General features: G+C 38.8%; 1 protein-coding gene across 5 annotated transcripts in view; it reads right to left on the reverse strand.

Moving 5' to 3' along the window:
* Window positions 1–23501, reverse strand: part of ASAH2 (N-acylsphingosine amidohydrolase 2) — a 76530-nt gene that overhangs the window by 16005 nt on the left and 37024 nt on the right. For 4 of the 5 annotated variants that reach the window (XM_036438454.2, XM_036438457.2, XM_036438456.2 and 1 more), the window contains 9 exons: window positions 12370–12490; window positions 9668–9793; window positions 8135–8221; window positions 5686–5790; window positions 5481–5562; window positions 4227–4342; window positions 3072–3166; window positions 1001–1040; window positions 84–179 (listed from right to left, as the gene is read on the reverse strand). In XM_036438454.2, the coding sequence (XP_036294347.1) occupies window positions 84–179; window positions 1001–1040; window positions 3072–3166; window positions 4227–4342; window positions 5481–5562; window positions 5686–5790; window positions 8135–8221; window positions 9668–9793; window positions 12370–12490 (868 nt within the window). Of the gene's footprint in view, window positions 1–83; window positions 180–1000; window positions 1041–3071; window positions 3167–4226; window positions 4343–5480; window positions 5563–5685; window positions 5791–8134; window positions 8222–9667; window positions 9794–12369; window positions 12491–23501 lie in introns of those variants that run through there. The other variant, XM_036438459.1, reaches the window with a different exon arrangement.

Consider the following 23501-nt stretch of genomic DNA (forward strand, 5'->3'; position numbering starts at 1 on the left):
AGTCTAGAAAGAAAACTTGCATTTAATACAATAGTCTTGGCCAGGATCTATTTCACTTAAATGATTAAGACGATTCACCCTACCTGGTATTCTTCATAGGTAGCAATGTAATGTGTATATACATTGCACAGACCCGAAATAACGACAGTCATATCCCGCATCCCATAAGTTGCAAACTCCTGGGAGGGGGAAAGAGGTAGAGTCCAGTTAAGTTACTCTTCATCTTAAAGTTGATTATAATCCCAGTTATACCAAATCACATATGAATCATTAACAATATTCTTCCTACTGATTAAAACTGCCTGAGAATGCAGAAGTATCAGAGAGTCCTAGATAAAAGATATAACTCTGCACTATAGTTGGACAAATCAGTGGATCTGTGAACATCTTAATGGTTATAGTTAAAGACACAGAATCTTCTTGTTACTAAAATAAAGATATTTTATCAATTCCCTATAAAATTATAATGGGAGGTTACTAGCTAATGACAGTAGCTATTCCCAGGCCCAAGTAATAAGGCATTTGTTGATTATGTCATTTTAAAACCATTTACAATACTTCTTGAATATAAATAAGATTATAAATAAAATACATAATTCTCAGCTAGTGTTAGATTTTATTTATATAAGACTTTAAGATATTAAGATATTAAGATACTCACATGTTATTTACCATTTAAATATAACCTTTATATTAAGATATTAAGATACTCACATGTTATTTACCATTTAAATAAAACCTTTACCATCCATAAAACCTTTATTAATTTTTAAATTATTAATACATAAATATCAATAAAATATTTTGACTATAGTTCCTTTATATTTTTAATTTATTCTTATACCACCATTATTTCATATTTACCTCTAACCATTACTTTCAAGAAGTATAAAAACTCTAGTTATTTTAGCAAAGGTTAATTTAAAAGGTATTAGATCATATGGCTAGAGAATTCTCTTCCAATTATAAATGCATACATGTTATTTTATTTTTAACTTACTGCTTTAATTGCCTCCCGAAATCTTCGTCCAGACATGGTTCTGAGTGAAGAAAACAGAATTATCTAAGTGTTTTCCTACTTAGAATGTGTGCAAAGTATGCAAAATGACTTGTAGTAAAAGAGAAAAAGTTATCCTGACTCATCACACAATCATAAAGTATGTAGGAACTCAATGACAAAGCTAAACTAAAGTTGAGCCTTTTTCCTGACTGTCATATCTTCAAAAACAAATTCTAAAATGAAAACAGATAATGTGAAAGAGGGGGGAAAAATCAGTAAATATCACTAGCAAAAAATCACAATCATTTTTCATTTATTGATTCAACAAAATATATTGGTTATGTTCTTTGTTCCTAAGAGCTAAGGCAAGTAAAGAGTATATTGTTTCTGCCACAAAGACTTTACAATTTTATTCATTAACTTAATCCTTCATAAACTCTGAGCAGCTACTACATACCAGGCCTACATCTAAATACTAAGGATTAGCAGTATGGAGCTAACATTCTAGGGAGAACAGAGGGTCAATAGGCAAATTAAAAAGGGAGAAGATAATAAGTGCTATGAAGAATATAAGGTAGGTCAAAGAATGAAAGTGAATGGTGGTGTCATTGTGGTGGTGATGGTGGTGCTGATGCTATAGTGATATAGTGCTGGTGGGTGGAGGTGGTGGTGCTGATGCTGTAGTGATGTGGTGGTGGCGATGGTGGTGGTGGTGGTAGTGGTGGTGGAGGTGACAGTGGTGGAGGTGGGGGTGCTGATGGTGGTGCTGCTGATGCTGTATTGATGTGGTGGTGGTGGAGGCGGCAGTGGTGGGGGATGGTGGTGGTGGTGGTGGTGGAGGCAGTGGTGGGTGAAGACAGTGTTACATAGCATAAGCAGGACTGGCATCTGTTAGAGCTCTGAGCAGAGAACTGAAGGAACAAAAGAGTTGGCCGTGGGGATTACCGGAATGCAAGTGTTTCAGGGAGAAGGAACCGTAAGTTCAAAAGTGCTAAGACAGGAGCATGCTTGATGAGTCTGGGAACTGCAATGAAGCTCAAGTGTCTGAAGCAGGGGAGAGAGGGGAGAGTCAGATGAAATCAGACCAACAAGGTTGCTAAGGAGATCACATAGGGTCCTTAGGTTATTGTAAGGGTCCGAGGATTCATCTAGGGTGAATGGGAAGCCAGTGGAAGTTTTTGAGAGGACATAGTTTAACTTATGTTTTAAAGGACTTCCTCCAGCTGTGGTGTTGATAAATTACTCAAGAGAAGAAAGGCAGGAAGCAAGAAGGCAAGGCAGGAGAAATAATGGTCGATTGGGGCAAGGGTGGGGAGAGAGCAATAATAGAAAGTATTGGGAAGAATGTACAGAATTTTCTGAAGAATAGAAAGTGAGGGGGAAATGAAAAAGAAAGAATTCAAGGATGACTCCTAGATTTAGGACTGAGCAACAGGAAAGCTATAAACTTGCCTCTTACTAAGATAGGAAAGGTTGCGTGAGGAGGAGACTTAAAACATTCTTTCATGCTTTTAAACCCTAGAGTAATTATTTCAAGATTCTGTATTTTAATATTACTCTAAGACTTTCTACTGACATCATAATTCACATCATTTTAATTTGGAACGATATGTTTTCCAATTTTTATATTTGCTTCAAGTGACACACTAGGAACAAGCACAAAGAGGTCTATTCTTCTGAGCTCCTGCCAAAGAGGGTGGGAATATTTGTCAGTGGTACCAAATAAGTGCAGTGAGATACAAAGGAGTCAGTACAGAATTATCTGCCCATATTTAGTGATTCCAACAGAAACACATATACAATAACTGACTTTATAAAAGTTGCAACTCTTTTTTAACCCTCACCGGAGAATATGTTTTTATTAATTTTGAGAGAGAGAGAGAGAGAGAGAGAGAGAGAGAGAGAGAGAGAGCGAGCTATTAATTGGTTGCTTCCCATCTAGGGATCAAACCTAAAACCTAGGTCTGTGCCCTGACTGGGAATCGAACCCAAACATTTTGGAGTACGGGACCACCTGGCCAGGCCATAATAATTACATTTTTTAACTATAAAGCAAAAAAGAAGGACTTACGTAAGCTCCCCAGGAACAGCAGTTATGGCCAAGGACCCAAGAGTAATGATCTGAACGTCAACAATATCCGGGTGCCAGGGATGAGGTTTAGACAGCTAAGAACCCAAAATACAAACACTGTATTAGGAATATTATTCTTTCTATGATCAAGAGACGTGTGATGATCACAGAAGTTTCTTTATTAAAGGGTGCAAAATGTTTGCTGCTGCTTTTGGTGTCTCATACCATCATAGATTTTATTTCTAATTCATGATATAACATTAAATATTTTATCTAGTCATACATAACATGTAAATCTCAAATGTGAATGCCCCATTAAGCTGGACGTATTTTCTCATCAAGGTGTCTGGTGGATCTGTCACTGTAGAATCACAATGTGTAACCAATGACCAAGGCTCTATTAGAATACGGTGGTGACTCTCCTCATACAAAACAAATTAAGTAACTCCATCGTTTGGAATAGCTTCACTTAATAACGTCTTACTTTAAAAGCACTTCAAATTTTTAGTTACCAAGTATTGCCTTACTTTCCACATTTTCTCCAAGAAAATCTATCCTTTTCCATACTCAAATGAGTGTAGAATCTTTCCCTCTATCCCTTCCCTTTCCTCTCCTTCTTCTTCCTGAAGAATTTTAATTGAATATTGGGAGGGAGGGAACTCTAAATTGTTTTCTACATCAATAGTTCATATTATAAGCACTGGCATCACACTTTGAAATTTAGAATGTGAAAATCCATGTTCCAAAGGAATAGGAAAAGAATGTTGCTTTGCCTGACATGAGAAAACGGAGACATAGACATGTTCCTTTTTATAGGGACTGAGATGCTCTTCTCTGCAGAGAATTCTGTGTGTACTTCTGTCCCGGAGGTAACATAATGAATCTTAAGTAAGACACCTGTTATTTTTATTCTTCCTTTTTCTGTATTCTAATTGTTTCAGTTATTTATCATAAATTCAAAGTTACAATATTTAATAATCATACCCCTTATTTTTTAGACTCACAGCATCCATACTTTTGACATAAAATATTTTGATGTGGGATTATCTGAATAAGACCTCCCATGGAAAATCAGGTATACCATTCACATCCGACCATTCATAATTTTTAAAAAGCAATATACTAATTTCAACATGATAACAAAAAATGCGTTACCTCTCCAGTGTGAATAAGGACTGGCTTTGGTTTATGACACTCTTTGATTTCATCAGATGGCCTGCCCAAGATCTGATTCCGAAGACTTTCCCAAAATGGATCTGGTACCATTGTCCCTGTTAGGAATGTTTTAATTAATATGACTCCAATCCTCTGGGAAAATGTCATCATTTCGACAGCTGTTGTACAACAATGCTCTCAGGAGTTTCAGAGATTTCACTAAGATTGTTATTTAATGATTCCAAGACAGTCTGAATAATAGAAGCAGCAAAATTTCCTGTGCATCCTAAAATAGGAGCCATTATTTAATTAGATCTTCAGTGTGGTTGATAGAATAAAAGAATATATTTTGCTCAGCATCCTTAAAGTTTTGTTTCTATTGCTCCTTTTCTTCCACATTCCAAGTAAAAACGGTATGATATAATTCACTGTAGATTTTCCATTTTGAAAACTAAAAATGACACCTCCAATTTGAGGTACCAGTTGTTTGGCTTGGGGTCCCTAAAAAGGCCTTTCTTGAATTCCCACTTACTTGTCTACACACACACACACACACACACACACACACACAATCAGTTAAAAACAAACACCTAGCTAAAATCCATAATCTTGGGAAAAGTTATGTTAACTACAAAACCTATCGACTTAGAATCTATAATCCAGTAGGAAAATATAACAATTATAAACGTATGTGGGTCTACTAAAAGAGCATCCAAAGTACATAAACCAGCCTTTAAATCCAATGAAATCAGAATCAAGTTATAAAACCTAAAACAATCAGTTCTAAATTAAGGAAGATCCTGGAAACACACACAGGAAGGGGATCTGGGACCAGATGTGTTAGGCTCCTAAAGGCCTCTGCCCTGAGGGATTTTGGCTTCAGGAAAGGGGTAAGGAACAGAGACACTAATAACAAATTGGAAGAGCCAACTCATGTTGTTGAAGGTACAATGACAACTCCCTTCTGCACCCCTAAACTCCCCTTGCCCAAGCACAATTTAAAATTATTCACCCACAGACTGAAATGCAAAGAGGATTTGTCTCTGGTTCTATTTGAATGCGTGGAAAGCTGAGTGACCGAAGACACCCGTCCCTGAGGAATCTGGTGGTCATGTACAAACCTGGAGCTCCCACACACCCCTGAATTTAGAAAGAAACATGGTACATGCATGGGCTACAAGTAAACTCTCCTCGGGGACACCACCCCAGAGCTCCAGAAGCTAGGGCCACAAATTCCATTCGTCGGCACCTCACCCTGAGTGAAGTTGAAGGCCCCAGCTCCATCGATGGTGCCAGCTGCAAAACTGTAGCCCAGCGCTGGTTTGCATGTCTTTGCCTATAGGAAAGATTTTTAGGACAAAAAAGGAGAAAAGAAACAGAAGTTAAACTTCCACCAATGCTGAGATCAGCCCTGAGTTTTACCCATGTGGCACCGTCAGCGTGGCTCAGCAACACTTACCGTGTGTGTGGAATTGAGTGGGATGGTGACATCTGTCATATTCACCCACTGATGAGCCGAAATCAGTGGTCCCGTTAACTCATGGGAAGCCAAGGCATACAGTGCCTAGAAAACCCACAGAAGCTCACTGTTAAGAGCAAAAGACTAAAATGAACACTACCCCTGTATCCAGTAAGCACCAATTTGGAGAAGGATCTCTCAGACACGTTTTATTCTGCTGGGTCCTTAGCAGTAGCCACTACCCAGGTGACCTCTCTGCCAACCTGTTGCCTCCCTGAAGACTGAAGGCCCTGGATGATTGACCCATGCTTTTCCCTACAAAGATGAAACCGTAGTGATCCAGGATGAGGCACAAAAGGCCCCAATCTCACTGGAAAGACCGTCAAGAAAATGTAAGATGAGAAGTAGGAGGGCTGAGTGACTTTCTAAGCCAAAACAAGAGTGTACTCTCGGGCATCCTCAGTCCTCGAGTCCTCCGGCAGGGCTGGCTTGAAGAGATGCCAAGGGGCAGCTTGGAAACTTCAGACCCCACTTCATCTGCATAAACTCCCCTAACACCCCCTCCTCTTTGATAATCCCCCCCCCCCAATGTGGTCAACTGATGCTTTTACAATCTTATGGGAAAAGGGAGTCAACAAGTGATTACAAATGTTTCTTTTTACTGATCTATATCATACAACAAATCCTGCTTCAGTCCAAGTCCCTTTGCCAGAGATCTACAGTAACTCATTTCCACACCATCCAGTTCCAGCTGCCACCTAGGAGCTGGGAGCTGGGAGCTGAGTGGCCCCAGAGGCAGCTGCCTCCCTGGGGAGGAGGAAAGTTGTGGGTTGCTGAGAAGAGAAGGCAGAATGTGGGCCAAATCCTGCTGGCTCTCAGGCCCAGAAAGATAACAACATTTCTGACACCTAATTGTGTCACAAATGCACTCCCTAAATAGAATCTGTTATTTTAGAGCCATCCACTGATAACACCACAGTGATTAAAAAGAAACTGCAGCAAATAGGGCTGGCTAGTGTCTAGTGTTTTTAAAGGTGCTTTTGATTCTCTTTAATTGCTGCTGAAACATTTTAGAACCGTTGGAACTCACATGTGCATGTGAGTGTTCAACAAAGGAATACATAAGCTATGAAAAGGAAGAGATTTAATTCTCGTTATCAGAGATATCTCAGCTCTCCACCTCATCCTTTGTCTTTTAAGTCAAAAATATGTCTCCACTGAAGCTGACACATAATATGGGACTAAAGGAAAGGTCAAATTTAGAAGAGAGAAGAGATTAGAGCAAATCATAGTAATCTCGCTGAAGACCAGGTTCTTTCCTCATTAAAAAAAAAAAAAAAAAAAAAAAGTTAAGAAAATATTAGATGGATGATCTTTGCCATATCAAAGAAGACTAGAATTCATGTGACTCCAAACTGTGAGAGCAGAGAGTTGTGGGGCCCAGCTTTGCATTGTCACCAAAGAAAAAGTTAAGAAATGCATCACCATTAAACCAGTATTACATGAAATGTTGAAGGGTATTCTTTAAAAAGAATAAGAAAAGATTAAAAAATTAAAAATAAATAAATAAACAAATAAACAATAAAATAAATAAATATGTATCTATCAACAATTGAATCTAAAAATAAAAATAAAGAAGTAAATCTTAGGAACAAAATAACCTGATGAACAAAATAGCATCAGAAGTATGGAAACATGAAACATACTGACGAATCTCAGAGGGAAGGAGGAGGGTAAGAAGAGATTAACCAAAGATTTTATGTGCATATATGCATCATCTATGGACACAGACAATAGGTTGGTGAAGGCCTGGGGTGGGGTGGGGGGCGGGAACCAGGTGGAGGGAGACAATGGGAGGAAAAAGGAGGACATCTATAATATCAACAATAAAGATTTTTTAAAAGAAATGGCTGTGATTTGGCAGGCAAATCCCCGAGAGATTTCTGAGCCTCTGAAACAGTCTGGTCATATATATACCATGCTAATTGAAAACCTCACAATCTAGCTAGTATCCCACTGCCGAAGCAAGCCCTCTGGCAGAAGTAAAATGTACTTCCTGTAAGTGACTGGACCAGGCAGTCAGAGAGAGATTCCTGTGTGGCTTGTGCAAGAAAAACTTCCCAACTGCCCTGCAGCAGCTAGCTTTCCAGACCCTTTGGTGCTGCTTGAGCTATTGTCTTCCTCACAGTTAGGGACTTCCTAAAGAACAATGTCAGCAGATCTTCAAGAACAATCCTAGATAATAAAGAGCTAATATGCTAATGAGACCAAACAACCGTCAAGGCGACCTTTCAGACAACCTTCCAACCATCTGGACAACCTTGTGGACAAAGCCAGGGCTATGAGAGCTAAGGCAGCCCAGGCCTTGAGGGCCGAGCCCCTTTGCACAAATTTTGTGCATCGAGCCTCTAGTTTTAAATGAAGATCAAACAGCGGGTGCACTGCTTACCGAAGCTCTCTGGTGTAGGATCCGTCCTATAATTTGTGTGCTGTCGAGCATATCCTGTCCAGGTCCCCTAGACATGCACATGGAAGACTGGAACAAAATGAAACAGATGTGTTCTTGGTGAATAAAGCAGGTATTTTATGGCTGGCTGGTGTTGCTCAGTGGTTGAGCTTTGATCTATGAGCCAGAAGGTCACGGTTCAATTCCAAGTCAGGGTATATGCTGGGATAGCAGGCTCCATCCCCAGTAGGGGATGTGTAGGAGGAACTGATCAATGATTTCCTGTCATCATTGATGCTTCTATCTCTCTCCCCCTCTCCCTTCCTCTCTGAAATGAATACAAATATATTTTTAAAGCAATTATTTTAAGAAATGGACAATTACAAGTGAATCTAAGCAAATATAACTGCAATCACAATAAATATACATTAAGTACTGACTTTTTTTTTAGTCAACATCATGTATTATGAGTTTTTCCCACTTCAAGTATTCCAACAGAAGACATTAAGTTGATGCATAATATTCTGTTGCAAATAAGTATAATGTTTTAACCATCTCATCTATGAATTGTGTCATTTAGTAAGTAGTTATCAAATCTACTGTGAATTAATAATGTGTAGAAATTTTTCAAATAAAGGGTAACAAAGAATACTTTCTACATAAAAATAGTAATATGTAATAGAAAAGTGTAATTGTTGAAACTATATTGCTCATTGGGTGGGGTTGATTGGAATAAAGTAAACAGCCCAGAAATAGTGTTAAATAAAAGCAATATCACAGGTGAAATGTTCTTTAAATACAAAGAATAAGAACCAGAAATGAGCATCTGCTGCTCATATCCAACCTAAATGAGCTTGAGGGAGGGGAGCAGCAATTAAATAAATGGTGGTATAGTCTCTCATTTGTCTTTGAAACTTACCACACTGATTCATAAAAATATTTTTAAGACGAAGTTGAGTGGAAAACTAAAATCCTGGACCAATAAAAAAAATCAACAAGTAAGTTATAAATGTTGTTTGTGGTTGTGCAAATACATAGGAAGTCATTAGATAGGTAACTGCTGGAAAGGGGGAGGGGCAGGACAGAGATGAACAGGGCCTTTCTATGCTTTCATTCTGACTGCAAGATTTTTGCAATTTTAAAAGAAAAATTTGATCTTATATTGTTTTTGTGTGTGTGGTTTGTTGTTTTTTTTAAACCATAGCTTTACCAATGAGTGAGCAATGTTTCGGGCAGATCATTTGGGGTTCTGTTACCACAGAAATGCCAAGGCATCATGTTTCAGGTGGCCCGCGTTTGGGGAAAGATATTTAGTGTCTGACATTTCCTAAATTGCCTCACCATTCAAAAAACTTCACAGTCACATAGCAAATTATAATTTTATCTCACTGACATTTCGTGGGTGCTTTCGAGAAGGGCAGTTGATAGAAGTAAGAAGGCCGGTGTATACTTGAGGAAAACCTACTTGTAAATGAATGATGAATATTCAAACATAAAAACATGCAAAAACAAAGATTTCCTGGCATTGATACCTACTCCACCAACGGGACAAGTGCTGTTCGCGTTATCACAGGACTCCCCTGTGTTGACACAATGTGGGCCGAGAATGTTGGGGGACACATCTCCGAGGTTTGATGAAGCAAAGGCTGCCACAAACGGCCCCTGCCAAGAGAAACAGCCAGTTGCCTTTTATTCTTTCTTCCCCTCTCCTCTCATTCAAAATGCAAACATTCCATCTGATTTGGTAAATTATTCAGAACCATTTGTAGACAATAGAAAGAAGATGTACATACAATATTCTAAGGAAATGCCTTAATCTTGAAAAGGCTCCCAGCACAGACAGTGTTCTTACAATTACTCAAAACTTTCCAATTGTCAACAGAGCGGTTTCAATCAGGACAGTTTCAAATCTGTACCTTAGACAGAAGCATGCAGACAAGGAACACAGTGTGCCACAACAAGTTACAAAATGCTGAAATGTCAATTTTGTCTCTGGTGTTGAACCTAGAGATCCAAGATGCATTTGCTCTTTAAAAATAAATATCGTATTGGCTTAAAAAGAGCAGAGCCAATCCAGACTCTCCTGCTGTGAAACTGAACCTAAATACAGAATACACCATCCAGGCTTGCGCTTCCACTCATCTTTTCTCTCTCTCTCTTCAACCTAAAGTAACAACACATAACCGTTAAGAATGGTACAAGGCAGTAACCTCAAGCCACTGTTCTGCCATTCTGTCCTTTCTCTCTCTCTCTCTTTTGGTTGGAACTATTCCAAGTGACTTTTTTATTGCATTTATTGAGGTGACATTGGTTAATGAAATTATATAGGTTTCAAGTGTATGATTCTATAATATATCATCTGTATATTGCATTGTGTTCACCACATAAAATGGTTCTGTTACCATTTGTGACCCCTCTACCCTCTTCTACCTGTCTCCACCCCCTTCCCTCTGGTAATCTCCATATTAGATATTATTTGTGTTTATGAGTTTTGGGGGGTTGGTGGGTTTTTGTTTTTTTCTTCACCTTTTTCAACCAGCCTCCTAACTCCCTTTCCCTCTGACAGCTGTCAGTCTGTTCTCTGTATCTATGAGTCTGTTTCTATTTTGTTTATACCATTGCATCTTGAATGTCTTAAATTTTCTTAGAAAAAGTAAGCAAGTATCAAGAGATCATGATGCTAAAAAGATAATTTATTTCAGAGTGCCTAGCACCTAGCCAATGATCATAAATGAAAACCTCCTTTCTTTTCCCTATAATACAGGCTAAGGTGGAAAAAAAAATACTGTTTTGTCAACAAAGGATTGAAAAGATCACATCAAATGTTCATGGATCAGTATCTTCATAACAGAGCATTATTCTAGTCAAGAGTATGGGGCTCTCATCCCATCATACACCCTGCATTCTAGGGCTTTGGTGCTGATGGCAAGCAGACACGTTCCCTCCTCCCACCTATCTAGCTGTAGTCTTTCTTGTACACAGATCTGAGCAGCACCTGGAGTACATGGACTGGGTTCCTGGCCCTCATCTCTGATCTGGTCACTCACTGAGTTTCAAAGTTACAAACAATTCTGATGGATTAGGCCTGACTCTGACTTAGGTCTTATTACAGGAAAGTAAAACAATGTCCTGGAAAGGAAATTCACCATGAAGAGGGATGTCTGGCCCAGTGAAAAGAACTTGGCATCTGACCTCATTCAGATTATTATACCATTAAAAAGACGCTTAATGCTTCTATAACTCTGAAAACAAATTAATATCACATCTGCACCAAACAATAAAAAAATAAACATCAATACAATTTACCATGTTTCCAAGTTGATAAAAATGATTATATATTACAAAAACTTTGAACTTTCCCTCCTTTATCCAACTATTAAAACTTTATGAAGCCATCAATATAGGTAATGCTTGACACAGTTTATTGGTCATTTTGAATTTTTCTTCTTCTACTAGGTAAGATGGAAATTTTTTTATCCAAGTATATCAGTATTAGGGGCCTGGTGCATAAAATTTGTGGATGGCAGGGTGGTGCCCCTCAGTCCGGCCTGTGCTCTCTCAATTCTGGGACCCCTCGAGGGATGTCTGACTGCCCTTTTAGGCCTGATTCTGGTGGGATCGAGCCTAAATGGGCAGTTGGACATCACTCATACAATCCAGGACTGCTGGCTCCTAGCTGCATGCCTGCCTGCCTGGCCCCTTACCACTTCTGCCTTTCAGTCTGATAACCCCTAACCATTCCTTTACCAGCCTGATAGACACCTAACTGCTCCCCTGTTGGCCTGATTGTTCCTAACTGTTGTTCCCTACAAGCCTGGTCACTCCTAAGTGCCCACCCTTGCCAGCCCAGGCATCCCTAACTGCTCTCCCCTGCAGGCCTGGTCAACCCCCAACTGCCCTTCCCTGCCAGCCTGTTTCACCCCAACTGCCCTCCCCTACGGGCCTGAGTCCCCCTTCAACTGTCCTCCTCTGCTGGCCTGATTGCCCACAACTGCCCTCCCCTGCTGGCCTTCTTGGAATGGCCATCTTGTGTCCACGTGGGGGCGGCCATCTTTGATCATGTGGGGGTGGCCATCTTGTGTGCTGGAGTGATGGTCAATTTGCATATTACTCTTTTATTAGATAGGATGTGATGCACATACTAACACTTTACTTTGAAAATTTGACTCATCTATTTTAAATATTGCATCAGTGATGATACTCAATAAATTAAACTTTTTAGTGACATAAATTGTTACCTGTCCAGGTAAATGTCCTTTGTTCTTTTCTTGTTCAAACAGGTAAGATGCATATCCCATATTGTCGCTATTTACAAGATGATTGCTGTTGTTCATGTTGACAGGGTGGATGGCAAACCAGCTGCAACAGAGCAAGAAGCCTAAATTAATGAAGAAAATCAGATAACTAGGGCCAGAAAGGATGCCTGGGATTTCTGTTAAGTTCTCCCCAACAGAAAAAAAAAGAAAAGAAAAAAAAAAACACAAAAAACTTAATGATAGGCATTCCACATTTAGGTGCTTTTGTTGTTAATGAGCTTACATTACTAATAATATACTTAAGAAGTCTTATCATTGACTTAAATGTAAAATGCAAAACTATTTTTATGAATATTTCAGCAGCAGCTGCTGCTTTTAACAAGAGCCACGCCTGGTCAGTTATCAGATGGTATACCTAAAGAACTGTATTGACTAGACTTTGTCCTTCAAGAAGGCACACATATAATAATTATTCAAATCAGTCCAGACTAATTCAACAGACACTTATTGAGATACTGCTGTGTTCCCTGAATAAACTGCAGTTTGCTATCAGAATCTTCCAGAAGACAAAGCTTTGAACAAATGCCCTTAATACAGTGTGGCAAAGGTTGTAAAGTGTTTGGGGACCACAGATGACTAGCAATTATTTCTTAAGGAGAAAGAACAGCAGAGTAATTGCATGGAGACATGAAAAAGGATGGTACGCATAATTCAATATACAGTACTCATAGGTAATTCACTACACAGTGATAACTTACGTGTAGCGCTATGCAGTTTACAAATTAACATCACATCTGCTGCTTTATTTGAACTTCACAACAACCCTGAGAGAGAGGCTGTTAATACCTCCTCTCTGCAAGGTGTCTCAGAGAAGCAACGCGGTGGCCACTTGCCATAGCACCAAGGCTCGTGTTTGGGTCTTGTGACACCTTGTCCAGAGGCCCTTGTAGATCAAACCTCCACACGGTGAAAAAGATACTTACAGAATGAAAGGCTGTAAAGCAGATGAACTGGAATGATTAAGAGGCATGCCAATTCATAAAGTTTGATGCTAATTTAGGATATATATATATATATATATATATATATATATATATACACATTGTTGATTTAATCCTTCACGGAAAACGTTTGAAACATTTCATCTCACATTCCTACCTACATGATACAGTGCCCCGAACTGAACATTTACATAATGACTGAAATGACTGAGGATGCTTTGGACTGGAAGGTCATCACTTAGGATCCAGTCCTCATTGCCCGATAGATGTATATGTAGGTCAGAGGTGGCCAGCATAACGCCCCTAGGGGCTGGGTTAAGCAACGCCAGTGAGGTGAGCTGGTTGGTGCAGCAGGACCTGGTAAGGACTGCGGGGATCTGCAGGCACTCACAGTGGCAGCTGCCAAATGTGCCATCTGGGAGTGAGAGCCAGGGCTGCCAGATCTTCCAATTGTTTTTTTCAAGAGAAACCACAAACCCTGTTTTTGTGAAATATTTATCTATTTAAAAATTCTTACAGAAATAAATGCATGGAAACAAAGGAGGGGAATGGTTACAAATGAACAGACTTAGGACACGTAGCCAGCAAATAGCATTTGTGAATGGTGCTTGGATACTGATTCAAACAAAATTATTATAAAAAAACTTGTTAGAACCTAACAGGAAAATATTTGACTTTGCTGGTGGACTTACAGTATACTATACAGATCTTGTAACATAGAAACCCATATTCAAAGTTTATATGTCTATATTGACCAGTGTCACCCCAGGAATATTTTTTAAAAGACTTATTGATGCAATCAGGAAAACTAACCATGGGCTGTGTTTTAGATCATATTAAGAAATTAATTTTAATTGTGTTGGCTGTAATAACAGACTATAATTACATTTTTAAAGTGTTTATCTGATAATAAAATATTGATGAGTGAAAAAAATATGTCTAGAATTTGCTTTTAAATACTCTAGCAAAACATGCAAATAAAAAGGAACAGAAGAATGAAATAGAATGGCAGAATATTGTTAATTGTTGAGTTGATTGAATATTGTTCATTATTGAGCTGATTAATAGTTATATGTACATTTATTAGACGAATCACTCTATATTGGTATATATTAGAAACTTTTCATAATAGTTTCCTTTTTATCTTACAGCCATTTCAATTTTTTTTTAAAAAAACAGTAAAAGGTCAAATCACCAGCTGGTAGGATGAATTCAGTGCCTACAGTATATATCTGCCACTGTGCAAAACGACAGAGGTTTAGACTGAACACAGTTCAAAGGTCATTTCCTGGAGCTTACTTGCAAGGTTTCTATATTTTGTTTGTTTGTTTTAATATATTTTATTGATTTTTTACAGAGAGGAAGGGAGAGAGATAGAGAGCTAGAAACGTTGATGAGGGAGAAACATCTACCAGCTGTCTCTTGCACACTCCCTACTGGGGATGTGCCCGCAACCAATGCACATGCCCTTGACCGGAATCGAACCTGGGACCTTTCAGGCCCCAGACCGAAGCTCTATCACTGAGCCAAACCAGCTTCGGCAGGGTTTCTATATTTTAAAAAACCCTTACATTCGTTTATATTTTGTGGTTTGTCTCTTTCTCCCAAAATTTAAGTGCCAAGAAAATTCTACTCTAGTAGTATTTTCCAGTTAGCTGGAGTCTGCTTTTCTGTTTTATTACATTTGAAAATGGGGTGGTGGCCATGACAATTCCATGATTCCCCAGCCAAAATATTTCTGCCTAATACAATCACACTGAGGCCGGGCAGACCACAGCCTCCCCAGTGCAATCAAAGGAAAACTGTAGAACAAGTTTATCAATGCTATCCTTTGTATTTATATTTAAGTTATTTAAATATCAGAATCAGAAGATGCCACATATTTTCTTCGCTGTCCTCTGAAATATGTGCTATTAAAATATCAAGCTTGTCACAGCAGCCAAAGTGCTGTGGTAATAGTATAAATTATGAATATATGTAAGGATATGAACAAAGGTGGTTATTTTAAGAAGGCTGTACTCACAACTTCTTTTATCTGGTCAGAAATATATTCATCAAAGCAAAGTTCAAAGGAGAAGAAGAAAGGTGTAGGTAGTTTCAAATGAAATTAGACTACAGACATAAAAGAAGGACTATGTCCCTGTTCATGAACATTTTAAAATAATGATTATGTCACAGCTGGGATGTACAAGGGGAAGCAGGGCTCGACTTGAGTCAGCCTGACCCAAGCAAGGTACTGAGGAAAGACAGGAGAGTTGATATTTTACCCTATTTAGTAGCAAAGTTAGTTAAAATGTCTGAGTCTCTTTTCCCCGAGACTGAAAAATAATCCATTTCAACTATGCTATGTGAAACAATAAACACCAAATTATTAAAGAATATTATAATTATTTTCTCATCTGATATTATGGAGGCATTTGAAGCAAAAGATTTCTAGGGCCTCTTTCAATGTGGACATTGTATGCTTCCTAATTTGAAACAGAAAAAACAAAAAGCCAAATGCCAAAATTGTGCTTCTTAGATATTCTAAAATAGTAACAAACCATCCAAGGTTCCATTCTCCCAGGTCTGGGCCATCATGTCCCACGTGCAGAAAGGTGACTGACAGAGCAGGTAAGTGGAAGCTGAAATCCCACCACTGCTCTGCTCACCTACCTAGGCACCTCGGTCAGCTCAGGGAAGGGAACACCTGTGTGTGATTTGCACCACGGTCCTATGTGCTAGCTGTCACCCTCTACTACCTAAATGACCACCAATGGGGAAAGAGAATATTGTACCTCCATCCATTCAAAGGTAGTGTTTATGAACATGGGAGTTCCATGTAATAACAAGGGAGCTTGTTGGATAAATACAATAGAGGAAGCTGTACTCAGTTGAATAGTATACCCCCCCCCCAAAAAAAATTCATGTCTACTGGAATCTCAAAATGTGGCTTTATTTGGAAATAGAGTTTTTACAAATGTAATCAAGGTAAAGAGCAAGTGATCCTAGCTTGGTCTGGTCTAAACCCAATGTCAGTGACCTAGTAGCAAAGAGAGACACAAAGAGAGTTAGAGAGGTAGCTGATGTGGAGATGGAGGCAGAGATTGAGTTGTATGGCTACAAGCCAAGAATTGCTGGAAGCTGCCAGAAACTAGGAGAGAAGCATGGGACAGGCTCTCCCTCAGAGATTCCGGAAGAACCAACCTTGCAACATCTTGCTTTTGAACTTTTGGCCTCCTGACCTGTGAGAATGTTAATTTCTGTTGTTTTGAGCCAGCCAGTCTATAGTAATTTCCTTTGGTGGCCCTAAGAAACTAATACAGAGGCCATACACTAAGTGGCCAGATTATTATGATCTCTGAATGCATAATAATCTGGCCACTCAGTGTGTGTGTGTGTGTGTGTGTGTGTGTGTGTGTGTGTGTGTGTATTAGAGGCCTGGTGCATGAATTTGTGCATGGGTGGGGTTCGGCAGGCCTGGGGGGGGTGGGGGGAAGAGACATGGGTGATTGGCCAGCCTGCCTGCAGGTCGAACTCCTGGTAGAGGGGACAATTTGCATATTAGCCTTTTATTATATATGATATACACTGAGTGGCCAGATTATTATGCCTTTAGAAATCATAATAATCTGGCCACTTAGTGTATATCTTAATGACTAAGAGTATAACTCTGCAGTCAGATATAAGTTGCTTAATCTGTTACTTAATAGAAGTTACTTATTACAGAACCTCAATATTTCATACTTATTACCTACCTCACAGCATTTGACAATAAAAGGAACAAATACATCTAAAGACTCATTATACTAAGAATGGAATAAGTCATGGTGATGATGATGATGATACTGATACTTCTGCAGCTGCTGCTGCTGATTATTATAGGGGAAAAGAGCTATGAAGTTCTGAATACATGTGTGTATATATCTCCTAAGATTAGCACAATGGTGTGTGTATATTCAAAACATGTATATTCAACTTACATGATATAGGCATGAAATAATTAAATGAGAAAACCCTGCTCTCTTCTGGCAGAGACTTGAGGGCTTACAAAATACCTGTGTGCCAAGTCCTAGCCTCCATATGGGGAGAGAGAATTGAGGTGCTGGGTGAAAATGGTGAAGGGATTGAGAAGTACAGACTGGTAGTTAAAGAACAGTCACAGAGATGTATATTCCAGCATAGGAAATATAGTCAATAATACTGTAATAACAGGTGAGTACTTGGAACATTGGGGGATCACTCTGAAAAGCACGTGATTTTTAACCACTATGCTATACATCTGAAACTATTACAGACATGTAATTGAGAAGTAAAGTAAAAAAAATTAAATAAATAAATAAAAAATTTAAAAAGACCATGTGCTCCTCTATATCCCAGGGCAACTACCAGGGTAGAGCATGAGAATAGCTCTGGCATGGGTACATGTGAACAAAAGGGCCACCCAATTTTCATTAGACTTTGCATGAATGGGAAATAAGCCCTCACTGTGTTAAGCCATAAGAATTTCACATTGTCTGCTGCTACACTTGGCATTCAGTGTCCTGATTAACACGCCTCTTTGTCACCTCCCATACAGTCTTCCTCACCTGCCCTCCTAGAAATTCTTTAGGAAGAGTGAGGAAAGGGTGTTTCCCTGTATTATATGGGAAGGGTTGTGGGGCCCAGAATTTAACCCAAGGGGTGGCCTGCATTTTAAACAAGCAGAAGCAATAAGTACACACCCACTTTCCCAGATTCAAGGAGGACAGTGAGTGGTAGCCAGAGGGGCCCTTCTGCAGGAATAGCTAAACTTGGTGGCCAGCATCCCAGAGAACCCTCCTACCATCACCACTCCAGAGGAGAGATGTACATTCTCAGCTATTCCTTTTATTATCTTCAAAAATCCTGGGTGAAAAAAAATCTTTTCTGAATAATGTTATGAGAGAGGTATCTGGTTTGGGTGAATCCATTAAGTTACTACAATCAAAAATTCTTTTCTCTTACATGGTATGATTAAGCTATCAATAAAAGTAAAACAAGAAATGACCAAAAAGAATATTTTTTAAAATTCAGCTTAAGTAGAAATTGAGGAAAGAAAAACAATAGTGAGTTGGCTTTTGGGGCCTATTTATTAGCTGCCATTGTAAAGGATGACATCACCAAGATTGGCAAGAGCTTGGGGAGCCACACTGCTCATGTTGGGGAAACAGGAATGTAACCAGCAAAACCTTTTCAGACAGCCACTTGGCAATTTATGAGAAAGGCCTTAATCCTAAGCATCCCTCTTTTGGCTCAGGAATCCCACTTCTAGGAATTTAGTTTAAGGAAATCATTGGCAAATACATAAGATATCTGTTCAAGAATGCCTATTATAGTGAATTTATGGCGGGGAAAAAAACTATAAACTAAATATCAAATGATTGCCGGATAGCTGAACACATTATCAGATACATAATAGAATACAGACATTTTAAAATGGTGAAGTTAAAAAAAAATGCTATGTAGCATTGAAAGATATGTATAAGGTGTCTCTAAATGAAAAAATGATACCAAAGTGTATATACAATAAAGTATTACTTTTTACATTGAAAAGTGAATATGCTTAGCAAAAGGTCTAAAAAGCTATGTAACAAAATGTGAAGAGAAGTTACAAAGTTCCAGGATCACCAAATGATTAAAAACACACACACACAACAACCACTTGATACAACACCAAGAGAGAACGGTAATGCCAACTACGGACTGTGGTTGATGGTGACGTGTCAATGAAGGTTCGCCACTTGTAACAAAGGTACCACTCTGGTGTAGGATGTTCCTGATTGTTGATAGTCAGGGAGAGTGTAGGTTGTTGGAGGCTATAGGGTATATGGGAAACCTTTGTACTTTCTGCTTAACATTTTTGTGACCTTAAAACTGCTCTAAAAATAAAATCTACTAAAAATAAAAGATTCCAGCCCTGGCACCTGTTAATCTGCCATCTTCTATTCAGGAAAGCATTCCCAGCTCCAGGCAACTTACAAGGACCAGAGAAATCACCTTCACCTTTTGATAAATGTCACAGCCATTTTATATGGACTACTAGAGGCGCGGTGCACGACATGCATGCACTGGGTGGGAGGGAGGAGGAAGGTCCCTCAGAGCATATCCAACTGGCTTAGCAATGCTGTGGTGGTGGGGCTCCCGCCACTGCCACTGTGCTTGCCAGACATCAGCCCAGCTTGTGGGAGCGCACTGATCCACCAGAGGGCAGCTGCTGCGTTGAGCCTCTGTCCCCTGGTGGTCAGTGCATGTCATAGCAACTGGTGTTATGCTGTCTGGTCAATTTGCATATTACCCTTTGATTATATAGGATCTGAGATGACAGTCATTGTGACCATCTTTGGAAACCACAAGCTACCATTTTAAGCTTTTTTTGAAAAGCCCTATCAATCCTAAAAAGGTAATATATTGGGCAGAAAAGCATGAAAAGGTGAGGCAAATGGCACAAAGTGAAAAGATACAGGAAATAATGACAAATAATAATCATAATTCCTGAGATCAAACTCACTCATTAAAAGACAAAGATAGAGAAGAAAAAAAAAAGGCATATGCTATTTATAAGAGACACCTCTAAATGTAAGAACAAAGAAAGAAAACAACAGCAAAATATACATGGAAAATTCTAACCTGCAGAGAGAAATGAGTTAGCTATCTTAACATAAGACTGCATAGACTTTTAGATCAAAAACTCATTTTTATATATAGAATCACTATTTTTTTTTAAAAAAACCACTTGATAGTCTCAGTACACGGAGATAATATCATTATTTTTCACAGTATTTTAAAGCTCCTAGTGCCCAGAGTGAGAGAAACCAAGTAAGCATCCACGTGTACAGAATTACCTTTCAGTCATGCTGAGTCCTTATACTATGCTCCATGTAGGGACAGGGCAGAAGAAAATGTACCTGTATATTAATGTGGTTGACTTGATGAAGGATAACTGAGTTAATTTTTCTTTCTACTGTCTTATATTTTTCAAGTTTTCACTGCTGAGTACATATTATTTTTATACCAGGGGGAAAAACTTGGAGGAAAAAATAAGAACATTCTAAATCTCTTTGGATTAAGAATTTTCCAGAAATCCAACAATCAAGTAAGTCCAGCGTCTTTTACTAGTTATGACAACTGATTTTTATGGCTCTGGTTTCTAAACTTGGAACTAATTAAGTTAACAAGCATGATTTGTCTGTTATCAGTCAGCTCTTGTTATCAATAAGCCCTTACTAAGCACCTTCACTTTGAAGGAGGATAGCTCAGACATCGAATGAAAGCTCACAGCCAGGGCCTACGTATGCTCTCCTGGAGAGAACAAGACAGACAGACTGATAGGAAAGGTGGAGCAGAAAGACGCAGGAAATTCCACAACAGCATAGAAGGGGCAGAACAGGAAAGAGAAGTTTGGTGAGGGATGTGACTGGAGACCAGGGATTCACAAACCAGTTACTGGTAATGGAGAAGGTTTAAAGACAAGATGAGATGGAGAAAGGAGAAGAGATCAAGAACGGTTAGTGAAAGGCAGTCCCTGAGTTTCCCCATTTGCTCTCTGAATGGGGTTAAGTAGACTGAGGCAGAATAAGGGTAGAATAGAGAGCCGTAGGGAATAGACAGTGGGGCATTATCATTGGAGAAGCCATAGTCTTGGTTGGCAGAGAAGGTTTACACACACACACCATGAGTGATGTCTATAAGCCACTGTCATTTAAACAAATTAGTGTAATTTCATAAATTGGATTTTTCTAAGAGGGCACAAAAATTATTCATGTAGGTTACACAAATCACTGTCCCTGTTGTTTTTAAAAATGTGCCTTTAAAGGGCCCCTTTATTTATTTATTTTTTAATAATCTTTTTAAAAATATATATATTTTATTGATTTTCCACAGAGAAAGGGAGAGGGATAGAGAGCTAGAAACGTCGATGAGAGAGAAACATCAACCAGGTGCCTCCTGCACACCCCCTACTGGGGATGTGCCCGCAACCAAAGTACATGCCCCTGACCGGAATCGAATCCAGGACCTTTCAGTCCACACACCGACACTCTATCCACTGAGCCAAACCAGTTTCTGCTAAAGGGACCCAATGATACTTTCTATAAAAAAATAAAAGGAGTTTCAGTGTATAAAACAGAAGGCAATGGAGCAATTACTCAGACACCTGCTCAGACCTTCCTTACAGCTCCGATGAAGAGAAGCCATGGCATGCCAAATGCTCTCAAAGTGTATTCTGTAAATGCCACACAGCCCCACATTTTAACTCCAAATTCAAAACATTCTAAACATATTCTCCATGGCTGGAAAACAACCATTGACTGTTTTTGCAAAAGGCAGTTTCAGGCAAAAATATAAAAGTATTTCCTTTAGATCAACTGGAGCAAATAGTGGCCTTGGATTTGTAGAGGACCTAACAGTCTGTGGAATAGTTTCATGCACATAACTCTATTTTCTTCTTCAAGCCATCATCACTCTTTCAACATTTCATGACTCCTCAACACCCAACCCTAGATTAAAACACTTTAATGATTTCCCATTCCTCTTGATTATAAAGACCAAAACTTTTATCATGGTATCTAATCTCTACCACTAACTTTATCTCACAATACCCTTTGCACTTTAGCCATGCAGACCTTTTATCAGTTCCTCAAATGGGCCACAGGACTTTTGCACATTCTTGTCCATTTGTGTTGAAAGTTTTTTTTTTTCCATTCCCCATTTTGCCGGCTAATTCCTCCCCTTACTTCAGTTTTCAGCTCTATTGTCACTTCCTCAGGGAAGCCTTTCCCAGTCTCCCCAACCATGTCAAATTTAAGATAGCTCTATAAGCCTTTCTTTCTTAGCATTTAACCCAATTATAATTACATATGTATTTGTATGACTATTTGAATACCTTTTGTCTGTACCAGTAGACTGTAAGTCCTGAAAAGTAGCAACTACATCGATTTTTGCTCATAAGTGTATCTATAATAGTAGTTCAGCTAATGACACATATATTTCACAATATTGAGTGAATGAATACATGAATAGTCTCTGTGTAGAGAGAAGATGCTAAATCTATATTTGATAAGTGTAGAAAATGAATCTCACAGCGTTTGGGGGATTTGCTCAAAGGGCACAGAATACAAGTATGTGATTCCAAGGTAATTCCAAGTTATCTGATTTCTGATTTCAAGACCAGGAAATGTCTCATTCCAAGGAGTAGGAAGTGATGCATGGCATACAGTAGGTGCCTAGGGCAAACTTGTTGAACAAAGAAACAGAAACAAAAATGAAAGTAGGAAGGAATAAATTATGAACTTCAACATTGTGAAGAACATATCTTTCTAGAACTTAACTGAATTTTGAACTAGATTATCTCTGCTCTCTGAAAACCTGAGGTTCTATGCTTCCAACTTTCTCATACTTTGGATTCTAACAGCAGGCACCTACATGTGCTGGCTGAGTTGCTTGGCAGCCCAAATTTGACTCTGTTTTGGATCACTTTCAATGTATTCAAAGAGCAACTTTCACTATGCAGCAAGAGGCAACTGGAGGAGCAATTTCATCAAGGATACATATGGTGGCTATAAAAACAATGGAAGGCTATTTCTGCTTCAGGTCCCAATGACCCAACTATCCTACAAGACCTTTGAAGATAGGGACTATGACTCATTCGACATCACATACACCAAGTATACCTGACATTTAGAAAGCCTATTGAGTTAAATGCTAGGTAGCAACTAATCAGTAGATAAATTTATTGTAAGGGATGAGTCCTATTACATTAGCCCATGTAATAAAGTTTATCTTATCAGAGAGCTTTTAGTGTCCTCAACTATAAATTCAAAGAACTAACTCCAATGCTATAAATTCTAAGAACTCTGAAATGCCAACAATTGAGTCTTATTATTAAGTATTAAAATATTTTTTAAAAATATTATTCTATTTCTTACCTCTTAACTAAGATTATTGAACTTTAGTCTGTATCAGGCACAAAACTAGAATGTTGCATGCCTTATCTCATTTAATCGTCAAACAACTCTGTGAGTTATTATTACTCCTGTTTTCAAATAGAATAGTTGAGGTAAATTAATTGAGGTCCTTTCTCCAGGCCACAGGGTTAGTAAGTGGCAGGGTAGGGAT

Source organism: Pipistrellus kuhlii, unplaced genomic scaffold (genome assembly GCF_014108245.1).
Source record: "Pipistrellus kuhlii isolate mPipKuh1 unplaced genomic scaffold, mPipKuh1.p scaffold_m20_p_15, whole genome shotgun sequence".
Lineage (NCBI taxonomy): Eukaryota > Metazoa > Chordata > Mammalia > Chiroptera > Vespertilionidae > Pipistrellus > Pipistrellus kuhlii.